This window comes from Cygnus olor, chromosome 2, assembly GCF_009769625.2.
Source record: "Cygnus olor isolate bCygOlo1 chromosome 2, bCygOlo1.pri.v2, whole genome shotgun sequence".
NCBI classification, from domain to species: domain Eukaryota; kingdom Metazoa; phylum Chordata; class Aves; order Anseriformes; family Anatidae; genus Cygnus; species Cygnus olor.
Window position 1 is genome coordinate 70,266,707 of NC_049170.1, and position 17,641 is coordinate 70,284,347.

Sequence of the window (17,641 nt, forward strand, 5' to 3'; positions counted from 1 at the left end):
CATATAAATCTTAACTCTGCACTTCCTTGCTTTGCTTGATTCTAATCAGATCTCAGCATTAGTGTTTTTGTGTTAACTTCCTTTGCTGTTCTTTAATGATAACTGAAGGGGGATACTGTCCAAGGCTGCAAGCAGTGCTCAACACATCTGAAATCATGGCATCTCCTTACAGCTCCAAGGGCTCACAGTGGTACTGCGACACAAGAGCTCCTTTAGGGTCACTTACAGCTGAAGATATCCATGGTGTGGTTTTTTTTTGAGCATCCTATTTATGTATCATGTGAATTAAATAACGGTTTATGTAAAGTCTTTACAAAGATGACCAATCTACTCAGCGGCAGTGAGACAGACAAAAGTTTCTGCCTGGGACTATTAAAAATACTTTGTTCCTCCAATTCTTATCAAAGACACAGAGAAACAGACTCTTTCTGCTATACACTACTGTTGAAAAGTCCTGACCTTTTCTTTCTTTCTTTTTTCAACATGGAGGTCCCAGTAGGGTACCAAACGTTTACTCTGGACATATCTGCTGACAGGAGAGACCAAAAACATTTCTCTCCATCTGTTTCCTCACCTTTATTTACAAAATGTATTAATGAAAACATAAGGAACATTTTTTAACCGCAAAGAAAACCAGAACAGATATCACATCTCACTTGTCTCCTACAGCTACAGTTATCAATTACTAGAAGAAGAAATTAGCCCTTTGTGTTAGTTATCCCCGCTCAAGAATTAGGGCACTTGTATTTGCTGAAGCTTATCTTTTACTAGCACGGTGACAGTGGTTAAATCATTCCCCACATATAAGGAATGCATCTGAAAGCCTGTATAGATCCTGCTTCTTCATATTTAAGAGCACTGAAATAAAAGCTCCTCAGGAGACGACCAAAGAGACATTTCTGTTGTGCAAGACAATAATCAATGGCCTTTTCACACACGCGAAGTGTCAGTCATTTTCAGTGTGGCAAGTTCTCTGGGTACTTGTTTTTTGTTTCAAGATCTTAGGTGTTCAATCTTCCAAAGGTACCCAAAATTTGATACCAAATTTCCACTTGGCCATCTTTGCAAACCACCATAAACCAAACAATGTTGCAACAAGACAGTTCCTCTCCCCTTCTGCAACTCCCCTCCTGTTACCTCCCCCCCCCCCAAAAAAAAAAAAAAACAGCTCATCATGCCTTTTTAGCTATGTTCTGCCTCCAAAAATTCCCATCTTAAGCAAATGCCAGACTGCATGCATGTGCTAGACTGCAGAGATCCTATTTGTACTTCAAGGCTGGGCATTGTTACTGCACTGCACCCTACAAAGCACACACAACGTACTGGAAGCGGGCCAGTGCCATAAATAACATAGGAGAAATTCACAGGTGGAATGCAGGGAGAGGATGGATTTAGCCAGATCTCAAAGACACTCTGCGTATTGGATGTTTGAGAAGTCACAGGCAGCCTGTATGCATGCCTGCCCATAAAACACATATCCATGTTAAAGAGAGCTGGGAAATCATTGAAGCATATGCATCTCAATCCCTGTGCCTTTATGGGGATCCAACACTCATCATCCAAACAGTAAGTTACAGTCTTCACTAAGTGTATGCTCTTCATTTGCCAGTGAAGGTGGCTGGCTAAAACAACAAAATTCACAGGTTCCCCTCCAGCACATGCATTTTCTATCTTTCTCAAAAAACCTACGCTCAGCAACATATACATACACACGACGCATCGTTTAAAAATTTCAATAGCAGAACAGTACCATGCACTGGTAACAAAAACAGCTGTTTGTCTCTCTAAGCACGTTAAAAAAAGAAGTTTTGGAAAATTATCTAACACTGAGAATAAGATTGAGAATGAAAGTGCCTTCTTAATTAAAAGAAGAAATACCTTCTTTGATAGGACCCTTTGTAAGCATGCTTCAAAGCATAGCTTCTGCAATCCAGATCTTCCAATTTGAGTTTCAAAGACTTCTGCATGTGGTTGTTGCATGTGGTGTTTTGCATGTGCCAAAAAAAAAAATCCCCCAACTTTGAGACCTGTTCCTGAGATAGTCCATCAACAGCCTATGAGTACTTAAGTAGGATGTAACTAAAAAGCCTTTATGCAGAATTTTTCCAGGTAGAGGGCAAGGAGTGGAAGGGGAGAAAAGGTCAATACCTGTGACATTCTGGCTTCACACACAACGCTTCAGTTAGTTTGCATTATCACACTTACAGACAGCATGGCGAACACCAGCCATAGACACTGCAGCTTAGTTTACCAAACTGGGGAAGTCGTGGTTGAAATACATATATTATTCCTTAACTCTTTTCAAACTTGCCACAGAGCCTTTAATAGCTACCCACTGGAAACTGGCAGGAAGGTCATTTCTCGCCTCCTGTCTGGCATTTATATTCTATTAACATTTCCAAGTTGCATGCAGAACATGTCTTTGGCAGGGAGGAAAATGTGATTTTAAAGTGATAGGTACAGACCATCCTTAGCTACAGAAATGGAAAAGGAGCTGTTGGCAAAGTCTCCTACCCCAAAGGAAACCCTTCTGGAGCAAGTGGAGGCATCACTCTTCCCACTGAAGTCTGATGCATGTTCTACTGGAATGCAGCACAGTAAGTCAAGCAAACTCTTTTCTCTACCTTAAGGTCCCTTGCTAAAGCTCACAAATCAACACCACCATCAAAACCCACAGCAGCAGACTAACTCCTCTGTCTACATTTTGGGGAGACATAGTGGGGGAGATGGAAGAAGAGGCTTGCAACTTCCTATTTAGTGGCAGAGTCTAGACCCAAAAGGGCTCCTCACTATTCATAGATAAACTCTTGAGAGAGCAACAGATGGAAAGACTTTAGTAATTGCAATCTATTGATTTTAGACACTTCTTCGGAAATACCCAGCCATTTCAGAGCCACAGAAAACTCTTATATGCACACACCTTCTTTCCATAAAGCTTATGCTCCTGCTGGAGATCTGAGAGTATTCAACTTTAATTTACTGCAACCGAGATAAAGCCATAGTGCCTGTGTCTCTAGCACAGAAGTTGAAGGATTACCATGTGCTGTATTACAGTTTTTCTCATGTACTGATCATCACAGTTCCATTCCAGTTACAGGAATTTTGAACTCAAAATTACTATGATCTAACCCCTTCCTCTGAACTCCTACAAACCGCAACAATACAAGCTCCTCAAACCCAACATCAGTCCCGGTCCCTTATGCTACAAGGCTTGCTCCTTCTGGAACTGCTCAAAAAGAAAAACGCAGCATTCTCTCCAGCTCTTCTCCTCCTGAGCAATTCATGTTCCTGATAAGGATCCCAGGCACGGACGGGTTTTCCAGTTATCACACCAGACTGCAACAACCCCCCTCTAACAGGAGCCTGGGCACTGATATAGAGGCAATTAGGTTGACAGCACGTTCAGAAGAATGAGAAAATTAGCTCTTCACTCTAGACACTGAGCACTCTCCAGAGACCTCTGCTCTCCCCAACTGCAACTCTCCCCACAGGAGGCTGAGGCCACTCCTGAGCAGTCTGGCAGCTTCAGGAGAGTTTTCGGGAATGCCCTGGGCTCACAGTTCCTTGTTGAAAATCCTGGCCAAGAGTCACCCTGGTCAGAAAAGGAAGCAGGTTCTAACCTCTTTTTCTGAATGGTGCTGCACAAGAGAGCCTTCCTTCTCCACCCCTCCGTTTGCTGTGCCCATTCAACTTGACATGTTGACAAGGAGCCAAGGAGCACAACAAAAAGAAACTGGACTTTATGTGAGAGGCTCTGACTCATTTACAAATGAAGTGTTTGCTTGTATTGTGGGAGTCAGGAAGGGCAGCACCAATTTAACAGGTAAAGAGTACAAGCAACACCCCAGCACAGCTAGACTACCCCGGAGGAGAGCCAGGCAGAAAATTGTGCTCCCACTTGCCAAAAAGTTTGGGTACTGCAACCAAGTTTTGCCGTCATGCAAAAAAAAACACCAAATTAGAGCTCTGGAGGTTTTTTCTCCCTTAATAAAGGGAGGGAGGAGAAAAATTACTTTCCACGGAGATGACAGGCACCCGAGAGTGTAAGAACACATTTCCTAACCCTGAAAACCAACTGGAACTTGTCTCCCTCCCTCCTCTTCTCTACCAAACGTCTAATGACCTGGCTGCTAGGAGGTAAAAAAAATGGATCACAAATTTCATCCCCTATCGGAACAGTAATAAACACTCCTACAGTACAGCATTGCCCTTGACAAAACTATTTTATTGGGCTTTTAACCCTAAAAGGTCTTTAAAAAAAAGTCTTGATTCAAAAAATAGCATAGGCAGTTAAGTAAGAGCCAGAACAAGGCACAGATGGAGAAAGAGAAGAGAAGAACGTACGCAGTATGTGCATATACCTTCTCCCCCCCATTCAGATCCCAGCAGACTAAATTCTCCCTTGGTCCTGCCCTGTGCACTGAGCATATTTGGTGTAAATACAGCAACACATGGGAAGACTCCTACAGGACCTCCACGAGCTATGCTGATTCTTTAGCAGAACATTCACAACTTTCTGCTAAACCCACAATTTCTCCCTCTGAACCCACATTTTGTGTTATGCTCCACGGGGACCGCAACCCTGGCTAATGGAGGCACATTAGAAACCTTGTTCTTTGCTGGTTTGGGCACCTATCTGTCACTACTTAGACACTCTAGTACAAAACCAGAAAACAATAAAATAAATAAATAAATAAAGAACTGTGTGCAGGAGCAGAGAAAGATGGACTGGTGTTATCACCCAGCTGGCGCAGAAGAATAGACATGGTCCCACCACAAGCAAGACCTGCAGGTATTGCACACAAGGCAGGACCTGGCAAGCAGGTCCCTGCCCCCGGATCCTGAAGCAGAAGCGGTTTTGAATGTGATGCGAAAGGCATTCATCCACAGCACTGGCAGGCCATGGGACCTGATGCTAGGTTTGCGGTGCCTACAGAAGAATTTCTTTCAGACCATCTTAGACTAGAAATACCTGTTTCTGAAGGAAGTACCTGGTGGGCAAAATGAGCATCTTCCTTGTGAGCGTGTCATAGTACCAGATAACAAATATGATTTCACTTTGTATTTATTCTCATCTGCCTACTTGCACATTCATACTTTCCACCTCGGCATCAGGATTCACTTTTATAGTCTGTTACAGCATCAAGAAATGGTTATTTGCTGAAAAAAAAATCGTTTTGGTGCTGTCCTGCCAACCATTACCCTCCTTTTACAAAACTACCCTCTGTAGATAGGCTCAGGATCTTGCTTGTCCCAGGTCTGGGGCCACTTGCTGCAGTGTCAATGAGCTTTCTGCAATATCCCACCACGCTGCTGCAATGTCGGCCTACACAAGAAGGAATTTTACAGAGCAGACAGGAACCGACACCTGTCAAAGAACTTTTAACAGGAATCTTTTCCTTGCACGAGCTCAAGTCCTTCTTAGCGTGGGCGGTAAACATGGCGCTCCATCCTGGTAACTTCATGCAGCATCTCATTAAGAGGAAAAATTTTAAATGAACAATCTTCTCATTAGAAGGTTCTGATCTATGGTTACTTCTTTTGGGCAAGTCACTCAGCCTGGCAACTCTGATGAACTGCTTAAAGCATGATAAGAGTTGTTATACAGGGAAACCCCAATAAGCAAAAGATATTACGTTAACATCTGATAGGCCTGGAGTAAAGTGCCACAGGAAGCCTCCCTTTCCAGTTCCTGGGAGAGGATGAGGAGATGCCTAGGGAGCAAAAAACTAAACAAAACATGCAATCCTTCAGCAAGCAGCCTGGGCTGAGGAACAGGACACAACGGCGTCCAACAACACAAGGTTCCTGGTGCTGGAATTCACCCTCTTGATGCCAACAGTGGCATCAGCTGCAACTCAGAAACTGCCCTGCCTTCCTCATGGCACATGGAGCAATGACCCAGTCTGGGAAACATGTGGCTCGCGACATCTCTGCCTCCTGGTCAGATGAGTCAGATGTGATTTATTCAATGCCCAAGGCCACTATCTCCTCGGAACATCTTTATGTCTTCCCCTTCCCATTTTACATTTCTCTCTTCAATTCTGATCAAGTACAGGTTAAACAAACACGGAGTTACAAAACCGCACACACTCATTTCTCCTCCATTTTTAAGTGACTGTTTAAGCTGTTCAATAAGATATAGAGAAGGTAGAGCTGCAAGCAGGTACTGCTTTCTTTGTGCAGGAGTATGTTATCTCTTCTATTGTCACTGAAATCACGCCTTTCATTCCACCCTTTCCAAGCATATTGCTTGGAAAATGATTGGTAATAATCAAGGAAACGCGGTATCTTCCCTCCCACACAAAACCATGTGATGGTCCATAACCACCGCTCTTGTCATTTTGCTTATAAGCTATGTTCCTTTCCCCCACCTGTTTTACAGTTTCTTTGTAGGTTGTAAACTCTTTGATATGGGGACTAAAGCTATGTGGTAATTCACAAACTGTTAATCAGCTCTGAGGTGCTCCACCCATGCAAATAAATTAATACTGAATTGGGGGATGAGAGAGGAAAAGGAACATACATGTGATTTAACATTCGATTTCCCCACTTTACAACTGTACATATTGCTTTATCCCTACTAAAGAAACCGTATGAAATATGTTTGGCAACTCCGGTTACAGAGAATTTCCCAGATCTACAATGCAGTAAGTTGTCTACAGTGCAAGTAAGTACTGATGCGTGTATCTAAAACCAAGATCAATTATTCTAAAGAGACATCTTCATGATGGCACTTGGATACCTCACTTCTTAACATCCTCCAATACCAAAGATGCCCCGGTACAACCATTTGCATCTGCTACACTGAAGCTAGGAAATCAGAAGCTCCTCTACAGCTTGGCTATGTATTTTTACCCTTCGAGAAAAATCCATCCCATTTGTCAAAATAATAATAATAAAACCAAAAAAACAATACTTCTGGATATCCACAACAACTTGGTACTATGTGAAGAGAGCTAGGAGACCTGTCTCAATTCTGGTGTCCTCCTACAACATAAGCATTCCAGTAGCTTTAGAGTGCACATGTGTGTCACTCCATATTTGACACCAGAGTCCATATTTTCTGCCCAAGTAAGGATCTTTAGTCAGCTTCAAAGTCCTTCCACAGAAACAAAACCAGCCCCCTATCTCGTAATGCTTTCCAAACTCCTGGGTCACAATCAGCACTCACCTGTGCATGTTTCCATTGGTGGTGAAGGACTGTCCACATACTGAACATTTATAAGGCCTTTCACCTGAGTGCACCAGCATGTGGCGATCAAGGGAGCTCGCTGAGCTCAGAGACTTTCCACAGATGCTGCAGGAATGGTCTGTTCCTCCAGTGTCAGTGTTATGCTAGAGAAAGCAATGATTTTTTTTCATTGAATGCCCCTTCTAAAGTGCCAGTAAAATATCAGAGAGATTTACAAACATCTTAAAAGCAGCTTTGAAGAGCCACTTAACACAATACCTTATATCAAGGTGTGCTCCATATAAACTTCTCTTTTCCTGAGCACTCCCCCCTCAACTCCACCCTCACCATTCACTTTTAACTCCTTAATGCACCAGCACAGGTAGTTGCTTTGTGCAGCCTGAAGTGCCCATCACATTTCCCCTGGGTGTGCAGCAGAGGGGTATAGAAAGGGATCCAGCAACAACCCATCAGACAAACGGTACCTTGGGATACCTTAAGTTATGCAGTAGTTTGGGGTTGGGTGAGTGGTAAGGGGGAAAACAGAAAGAGGATGTAATTATGAACTTTATGGCAGAAGACACTTAACAATAAATACTCTTTAAAGATGTTAATTTTGAAGTAACTGAGTAGTAAGAAAACAGAAGGAATCTGCTTCTGATTTCACATGCAGGCTCCTATGGCCATAAGAATGCATTACAGGGCAAAACATGGCTATTAGCTACCTGTGCTACATGTACCACTCTTTGTTACTTGCATTCAGATAATTGATTTTTTCTTCACATAGCAAAAAAAAAAAAAAAAAAAAAAAAAATGAGAAAACAACAACAACAAAGCGGAGAATTAGGAAAAAAATAAGTAACAGTTACAGTACAGAACGGAAAACTGAAGTAGTATCTAGTGGAGTCACAATGATGAACCACAACCTGACAACCAAAGTAGAACTTTCTGACAAAAAAGGCCAAAGCTCCTTATAAAATACATATACATTTCAAGAGGAGCAGGGGGCAGCCTGTAGCTGACAGGAAAAAAAAAAAAGAAAGAAAGAAAAAAAAAGAGTATCATATATTTGTAAAGTGTATTTTTAATTCTGCCTCCCAAAATTGCTGTACTCTGTAAAGGACAGAGAGGCTCTTCAACGCTGAGATGATTTTAAAATTGTGTCTTCCTGCTTCTTAATTTGCATGAACAGTAAAGGGAACTCTATTCAAACAGGATAACAAAACAGGACTTATGCTTCATGATGGAAGTGGTTTTCCGGATCCTTAGGATACCTTAAGCTATGCAGAACAGGACACACATCCTTGTTTGAGCCACTCGGGGGGTGGGGAGAGGAAGGAGAGGAAGGGAGGAGAATTACCCCGTTGTTGTTGTTGTTGTTGTTGTTGTTTTAAAGAAATACCAGGGGAGGGCTTAAATAAAAGCAAACCGATTGCAAAAAAAGTTATAGTGAAGCATTTCTGATTTGTACACGGAATTGTTTTTCACCATTACAAATGCATACTGGCAAACCAGACACAATTAATAAAGAATCAAGCTTATACTTTGTGTACCTGACGAATGTGCATAGTTAGCTGGTGCTGTGTAGTGCAAATCTTTTCACACAGAGGACAGGTATAGGAAGACTTCTCTTCTTTTGTTTCCTGTGAACAAAACAAAACAAAAAAAAATCAGAAGGAATATCAATATAAAAGAACTGGAAAGCTGTTACTGCTGGGGATGGAAAAATAGAAGCCATCCTAAGTACAAAAGGCTACTGCTAACAGAACAACTTGTATGTGTGCATTTATCATCCTGATAGATCCCTCAGGGAAGTTTCAGAAACTTCTGAATTTATAAATAGGGGCCATTTCAGCTACCACAGAAGTACAGCAGCTGTTTTAACAGCACACTGATACTCAGCAGTAGCAGTTTAGGACAGGAAGTGAAGGCAATTATTGCGACCAGCTCAAACTGCCAGGAGGAATTTAGGTGAGCAGAAAGTAATTGCCCAGCCTGGAAACCCGCCAGATTATGCGGGCAAACACCACTAATCTTACAAAAAGATCTTTAATAAGCACATGTCTTCAGGATTTCGGGTTTTCCACCCCATCTCAGTGGCAGGGCGCTAGCCCAGTGCCCTTTTCTCAGGGCTGTGTGTTCTGCTCCTCGTCTGACTCAGAAGGAAGAGCGGCATTTACTGAATCACCAGCACCATTTCCCTGAGCATCCTGTGTTTCTCCTGGAAGCATCCCACCCAGGCAACACTGACCAGGCCCAACCCTTCTTAAGCTTGCAAGATCTGATGAGATCATAGCAAGAAAGAGGTGACGATGCAGGAGTGTACGTGACTCAAAACGAACACATTATGAACCCGCTGTTCTCCACCCAGGTGAGAATCAGGAGTAACCATGGTCAAACCACGAGTACAAACAGTGCAGCCGACCTGGAGAGCTCAGCCTGATTTAAGTATGCCCTTGAGACACTGAGTAAAACCGCCACTCTTTCAGCCAAGGATGAAATGGCACTCTCACAGGAACCAAAGGCATTTGCCTGAACTGTCCGCAAGGATGACTACTGAGTAACATATGGGCATTTTCCCCATCTCGCTAACAAGCCCAGATGAGGCTTCTGCACTCAAGCCTGTATGACTCAAAGCAAGAAGGTCTGCCACTGAGTTAAATCTTCGTTTCTTCGTTTTCTGTAGAATAGTGCACATCTTTATCAGCTAGAGAGATCCACCGCCTGTTACCTCAACTTCTGGTGATGAGAGTACCAAAAACCATCTCTGCGTGACCGATGGGAAACGACAATATTTATGCTAAAAGGAAGCATTCTACTGAATCTCTTTGCTGGCCATTGTAGGTACCATTAGTAAAAAAAAAAAAAAAAAAAAAAAACCATAAGCAGCTCTTCAGTCAGAAATGAGAGGGAGTTGAAGTTACTATCTATCCATTTCCTCTCCCTCCGAACAACTCTTATTCCCTATCGCTGTCCCAAAAGTCATCAACGGAGAAAGGACTGTTTCCGGATTGTCAGACACAAGCATTTGTGGGGAACACTGAGAATGACTGACTCAAGCCCCTGTGACAAATCCTCTGGCATTTGGGGAAGAAAGATGCTGACACAATGATAGAAAAAGCTTTTTTTAAGTCTCAACTTAATAAAGCAATGTTGCTTTCCACATCATTTGGGGAAAAAATTCTATAGAGAAATCTAACTAAAATCTACAGAATCTGCTAAAATCTAACATGTTTTCAAACGTAGGGTCCATGAAACTTTTCTGTTAACTTCAGTGACATGGATCATAGAATCATAGAATATCCCAAGTTGGAAGGGACCCATAAGGATCATCAAGTCCAACTCTTGGCACCGCACAGGTCTGCCCAAAAGTTTAGACCATGTGACTAAGTGCAAAGTCCAATCGCTTCTTAAATTCAGACAGGCTTGGTGCAGTGACTACGTCCCTGGGGAGCCTGTTCCAGTGTGCGACCATCCTCTCAGTGAAGAACCTCTTCCTGATGTCCAGCCTAAACTTCCCCTGCCTCAGCTTAACACCGTTCCCGCGAGTCCTATCACTGGTGATAACAGAGAATAGGTCACCTGCCTCTCCACTCCCCCTTGCGAGGAAGTTGTGGACTGAGATGAGGTCCCCCCTCAGCCTCCTCTTCTCCAGGCTGAACAGGCCCAGTGACCTCAGCCGCTCCTCATATGTCTTCCCCTCTAGGCCCTTCACCATCTTCATCGCCCTCCTCTGGACACTCTCCAACAGTTTAATGTCCTTTTTGTACTGTGGTGCCCAGAACTGCACACAGTACTCGAGGTGAGGCCGCACCAGCGCAGAGTAGAGAATGGACAATCACTTCCCTCGACCAACTAGCAATGCTGACTAGCAATGGATGTGAATGAAGAGCTACTTTCTTATTTTGACTCAAGTAAACAAAACTTCAGACCTCACTTCTAGAAGTATCAGGACCACAGCAGTTAGGTTCTCCCATTCCCCCGTATTGTTTCTCTTGTAGATCTTTTTCCAAATGTTTTTCAGGGCTCTCCATCCTGAAGTTAATCACTGTAGGCCATGCACACGGGCCAAAGCCTACTGTACCATTACTCAAAAAACATTAGAAAGCAAGCAAGAAAGGCTGCCATTGTGAAGTCTGAACACACCAAGAAAATTAAAATGCATTATCCCAGCAGCCCACACACACATTTTTATATACAAACATATAATACACACACATGCATTCCATCCTACTTATACAACTTCAATTTTACTATATGCAACCAGTCTGTGGAGTAATGTTCGGCTCCAACTATACTGCAACCCTGTTAAAGTTGGCTCAGGACAGAGAACAAACGCACTGGGCTGCGAGGAAAATCCCTGCAGCTGTGCTGACAGTTTAGATGGTGTTTAATCCCCAGGGTATTTCTGTGAAATTATCAACCTACTGCTTTATTTTGCCCCCCTTCTAAATGAGTGATACAGTTCTACATGATGCAATTGTTTCAGAGCCTGCTTTCTAGACTGCCTGCTCTTTGAATCAGCAAATTAACAGAAGATAGAGTAATTAATTGTTCACCTTGAAGCAAAGATCAGAAACACACTATAGCTCCGCCAGAGCTGATTAGTATTGAATCTGGGGTTTATTATTAACTAAAACCCAAACTTTCTCCAGTGGTCACACAGGGTACGTGCTGCATACCGTAACACAGCTCAAGCAAATCAAGGGTAGCTACAACAGGACTGCTGTTGACTGACTCAATCCAGACCAAAAAACATTAGCATCCCTATTGTAAAAGCACCCCTGCTCACAAGTGTAAAACATGGCACTTGGCTACTTCACTGGAGCCAGGCTGACGAAAACACACTTCCTGAACTAAAAGCTTAAATTAGCAGCTTATTTGTTAGCTACTCTCAAGTTAGTCAACCTGGAAGGACTGCTCTGCATTCAGCTGATGGCAAATGCTTCGAGATTTGTGCATTAGGGTTTTCTCCAGCTCAAGAAACACCTTTGTCACTTCTCTTCTTTTCTTCAAGAGCAAAGCAAATGAGAAGCTCAAATGGATGCAGGTTGATGTGAGAACATGTTTATTAGACTATGGGTAGACTAGAGCCAAGTCAGCATTATAAAGAGAACATAGACTTGGGACAAAGGTTCAGGGCAAAATGTTTCACTGCCAACTCATGGGAAACAGCAGTCAGACCCAGAAAACTAGCTGACTGTTATTATCCTTGCAATTATAATAAGGGGCACATTCTGATCAGAATCGGAGATCTGTGTGCTGTTACACACTGAAACAATTCAGTGCTTTCATTCTGCTACTCTGAAAATGGAAATTCACTGTATTAGATGTTGCTAAACAGATTGATACCCACTTAATATTTCACATCACACTTCTATTTTCTCAGTAATGTAGCCATTTGCCCCTCTGGCAATAACAATCTTTCCGCCTAAAAACAAATAGGCTATTTACTATGTTTTCAATGGATTTATTTATTTTTACACTGTAAGAATCCCTCTTAATCCTGTCACATTTACTCTCGAGCTTCCTTTGATTCGATGCCCATCGAAATATCAGGTGGAATAAAGGTCACCAACGCTAATAAACTTCGTGAAGCCAAACCACATGGTGTACCAGCAGACAGCTGTGTAATAGCACCGCCACTGAGACTTGTCTGAACTCCAGTGCCTTACTTCACATGATGAAATCAAGGAACCATGGCAGCCCTTAACTGGGAACACTGCAAATAAACCTCAAAGCCAGGTGCTAGACAGTACAACCCCACAAATACAGTTGCCAGTACACCGCCCAGGCTCTTCATTTAAGAATTCCCATGTTCATTTACTATTAACAGCTTTTAACTCCTTTTAAGCAAAAAAATTCAAGACAAGTCATAAGTCTGTCAACTGGGCAGCTACTCTGCAAGCTATTAATAAACTACTATAGGAACATCACGAGTCATGCTTCTCAACCTTTCTGATCCCTGTTACATCTTGATTCATTTACAAATTTTCCATGCTTTGCCACAAGCTTTGAAGTCAAACGGGCAACAGGATTTGGGGTATTTCTGGCTGTTCTGCAGCACCTTCATGGGCAGGGCTTGATGCAGCACGAGAGAAACATGGGTATCAATAATCAGAGCTTTAACGGTCTCCTTTCACTTCTCTAGATCAATATTGCTATCAACTGATGCCATCAACTGATAAATGGAAAAAAATGATAAAAACTACATATATTTTCTCCCTAAGATTTATACAAAGCATTCTGCAATAGCTCTTCATACTTTCATTAACAATGAAGTAAGGGCACCTTACAGTACAATTGTGTGAACTGAGCACCCTATGGACGTTTCATTCCAGCACCACCTTTAACCTTAAATCACTTGGATCTTCCCCTGGAGCAATCACACACCTCATGAAGCCACCCCCAGAACTGCTGAGCCAAGCCCCACAGGCCCCTGCCAGACCACCCTGCTCCCTCTCTGAGCAAGTTCAGTTCCAGCTACTTCTTTTCTCCTAGGTTAATGGAACAAACCGATCTCCCAACAAATCAGGCAAACGCAAGAGCCTGGATAACAGATGTGGCAGGGAAAATGTGGCAATTTTGGCTTTGCCTCTACTGTTGTCACCTGGTAGATCAGCTTGCCCACTGCATGATGTGGGAACGTGTGCTCCAATGTTTTACATGTGAATCCATGGAAGTGGACACCTTCCATCCTCAGTTTTCTTAAGATAAGTTATGGAGGGACACCAGAAAACATCCATACAGGGGCAATGGCAGAGGCAACGCATAACCATTGAGGGGAAAACAGACAAAACCATCAACAAAACATAATTACATTTTATCACTTCCCATGCAGCTGTTTGACTTCCCTTTGTCCCCTGTACTTGGGCTTACATACCTGATTCCTCCTGCCAATCCGATTTGGTGCAGGAGACTTGGAGGGGGATTTAACATTTTGAGAGTTCCCGCCATTTTCAGCTATCTTCCCCACATTCATTACTGCTGACATCATGGCGTCAATGGAGGACAAGTCTGCTCCGTCCAAACTGTTTGGTGAACTTGGTGATACCTTGTAACTGTTTAAGGTTTCCAGCTGCTTCTCTGGAATCAAAAACAAAAACACACATAGGAGTTGCTAGGCCATCTGAAAGAAAACAAAACCCCACAGTATTTTCAGCTGCTTGTACCTTGCACTACACTGTTTGATCTTCATGGACCATATACAATGGCCCATAATAATTGGAGTTTTTCTTGTAATAGTTTCTTATATTGGAATGTGTAGGATAAGGTGTGCATTTCTTCTCATAGAACACCCATGTTATCTTGATTTTCGGCCTTAATTGAGTATGGCACATATGGAGTGATTTACCTTAAATTCTCTTGCTATAAAATGGTATTATTTGTGGTACCTAGTGATCACAATGAACTATTAGAGCAGTACTGATGAATGTACACTCTGGCAAACACCATCATTCAAACAAGCATGTGTTTTGAGCAGAACTGCACAATTAAGACATTATTAACACAGCATAGAATACTGGGTTCTCAGTCTAGCATAGCTTAAGCCAGCTCTGCATATGAGCAAACTAAATTAGCAAAAATCCAACCCCAAATCCCCTAAAATGCCTCTTTACTGCCACAGCTGTCATCAATGTAGAGTTGTTTTCTTTTTGGTCTACCAACTCGTGTCAGTCCATGGAGTATGTATTACATCCATGACTAATGTTGCCTTGCAGGCAAAGCTGTTCAGATTCAGACTTCTCCATCATGTTCTCTATGTAGTGCATCAAACATATAGGTAAGGCCTTCCACTTTCCTCTTTTGGAGTTTGAAAAGCAGAATGTTTTCAAACTAAACACTCCTTTGCCTGAAAAGGAGTCTCCCAACTGAACAGGAACACCCTGTGAGTCTACCGCTCTGTCATCTCAGGTGGACAGCACAGGATCTTAATGTGTGTTGTGAGAGTCACTCTACCACCAGAGGATGGTGAGGGTGAACAAGGAGGAACATGTTTGTGAACATTTGATCTCTGCATAATACTGTCTTTGAAAGATAAGCTTGAGCATTATAAACAGGTGTTTTTTGAGGCTAAGTAATGTGGTGCCAAGTTACTTGGAGCCAAGAAAATTTTAGTTTGGAAGCCTGCAGTGGTAGTTGAGAATTTATGTGCCCATGCTTCTGCTCAGCATATATTCTTCACATAGATAAAGGCTAGGGACAGGGAGAGAAATGTTGCACCAGTGCCTCTGCTCAATGTATATTACACCCTTCACACAGATAAGGGTTATGGATTGGGTAAGAAATATTTCTACAAGCTTTAATCAATGTCCTAAATTAGAGAGTCACTCAGAGCTAGTCAAACCAGTTACCTTCATTTTTATCCCCTGATTGACTGAGGCTTTCTTCTTGATTGCTGGTCTCCTCACTTAGTGTAGTAGGTTTAGTAGCGTCAGGCTCTTCGGCCGCTTCTTCAGCAGCCCCCTCTAGCACTAGGTGAGGGAGATGGGAGAAAGAGAAAGGGATTAAGTTTCGCTGGAAGACGTTTTAGCAAAGTAAGACTACAACCCCTTAGTTTGAGAGCTCCCCCAATGGGTACGTAAGTTTGATGATGGAAGCACATAAACAGAGCCAGCATAGCGCAGCCAAGTGCCTGCCCCCAGGAGTGTCTGGCATAGGGATGCGAGATGCAGCTGCTGCTGCCTCTGCTGGAAACCAGGCAAACAAAGCGAGGAAACACTCTTGACTTGGTCCCCAGTACTCATCCAGAAAAAAAAAAGGAGGAAGAAACAAAAGAGAGAACAAGCCAGCACATCACTGACAGTGGTGATATCTGGTTAGGAGGCTGGAAGAACATTCTGCAGCTAAAGATACAATAAGTAATTTGTTTTCATTCATGAATATCCCACCCTCCTATTTCTCTTCTTGGAGGATTAACATTTACTCCAATAGAAGACTTCATGGTGACCTTATTCCTTCCAGCAGTGGTGAAATGACTACCGAGGTTTCTGGGCCCATTCGGCACATTCCTCACACCCACTGCCCAAGGGCTTTAGGTGAGCTGAAGACATAAGCAACCACCATATTTGCTGACGGAATTTCTCCACGCCCCTTTCTGAAACCACAACCTTATCATGTTATCATTGGGGTTTCAGGAAGGATGCTTGTTCTGGCTGGAGAATGATAGGGCAGTTGAACACCATTTTGAGAGGTGACGGTGAATGATCGGCACAGGAGAAAGAGAGGAGTTCTCGCCTTGTGCCACCCATGCTGACATCCCCTGAAAAAGGTTATTTGTAATATTGAAAGATACCGATACATTTTTAATGGAGAAATACACCTTTATAACCTTACAAGCAAAATAGTTCATTAAGTAAATTAACACACTGTGGACATTTCATAATCTCAGATTTCCAGATTGCATCCAGCAGACTTAATACAAATTTTCCTTTTTTTCAGAAAGCAGAGGCCTTCAGCCTCAAACTGTGGTTAACGGGGTTTCTTCCTTTTAAAACACATGCTCTCTAGGGTGACATGCAAATCAGTCACTCACATAACACTTTCAAATGCTTTCTGAACAGCATCTGCAAACGAGAAATCATAGCATCCTAACTGTTAACATTTTACAGTTCACACCAAAAGGCAGACAAAGAGAAAAGGCCCAGCTTCTGCTCTCTTGACTTTTGTCGAGCAGATCCTTATTTCACTCAACGCAAGAAAAAGCAACAGAGTCAAGCTCCCTATGGTTAACTGACTACCTTCTTGGGAGCTGCACACGGATGAATGGTGTGACACAGTGAACCAGCACAGTCTAGAGCCAAAATGCAGGACCTGACTAAGGCCAGACTCTAAGGCTCTAGATAACATTAACTTCTTAAAACACCGTTTTTGGTTTAAGTCTCCAAAAACTGACAAAAAGACCATTTTGATGCTATCCTGAACAATTTAAGTTAATTCTTCCCTAGTCATTTTTGTACTTTTCTGCTAAGCAAAACACTGGTGTTCCCTATGATGGCAGGGATTGCTTGATCCAACGAGAAGCCAAGCATCCATCCTTCTGTATTTTCTCCAGCAAGCACAAGAACTATTGGTTTGTTAGGGTCTTTAAAAAAGGTCCATCTCATTGCAGAGCAACACAGTCATTTATTTTTTCTTTCTTTTTAACCACTTATGTGGTAGCTGGCTTAATCCTGAATAGAACAAACACTACAGTTATTTTCAAGACTGGTATAAATATTCTAAGTTGCTGCTGTATCTGCTCAGTACCACCATTTAAAATTATTTGGAGGGATTGTTGTCAAAATTAATGCAAATAAGTGTTTCAGCACTTAAAAACAAACAAGCAAACCAACCAACCAAACAACAAAACAAAACAAAACAAAAACAACTCTTCCTTCCAAAGTAGACCTATTTTTTTCCCTTTCAGTCAATACCTATAACATTAATGTTACCACTGTTACATCCTGGAAAAAGTTAATCTGTTGT

General features: G+C 42.4%; 1 protein-coding gene across 9 annotated transcripts in view; it reads right to left on the reverse strand.

Annotated features, from left to right (window-relative positions):
• The window catches only part of RREB1 (ras responsive element binding protein 1), a 124,809-nt gene that overhangs the window by 52,673 nt on the left and 54,495 nt on the right, over positions 1 to 17,641 (reverse strand). For all 9 annotated transcript variants that reach the window (XM_040550151.1, XM_040550150.1, XM_040550154.1 and 6 more), the window contains 4 exons: positions 15,529 to 15,648; positions 14,058 to 14,260; positions 8,728 to 8,817; positions 7,175 to 7,338 (listed from right to left, as the gene is read on the reverse strand). In XM_040550151.1, the coding sequence (XP_040406085.1) occupies positions 7,175 to 7,338; positions 8,728 to 8,817; positions 14,058 to 14,260; positions 15,529 to 15,648 (577 nt within the window). The remainder of the gene's footprint in view (positions 1 to 7,174; positions 7,339 to 8,727; positions 8,818 to 14,057; positions 14,261 to 15,528; positions 15,649 to 17,641) is intronic.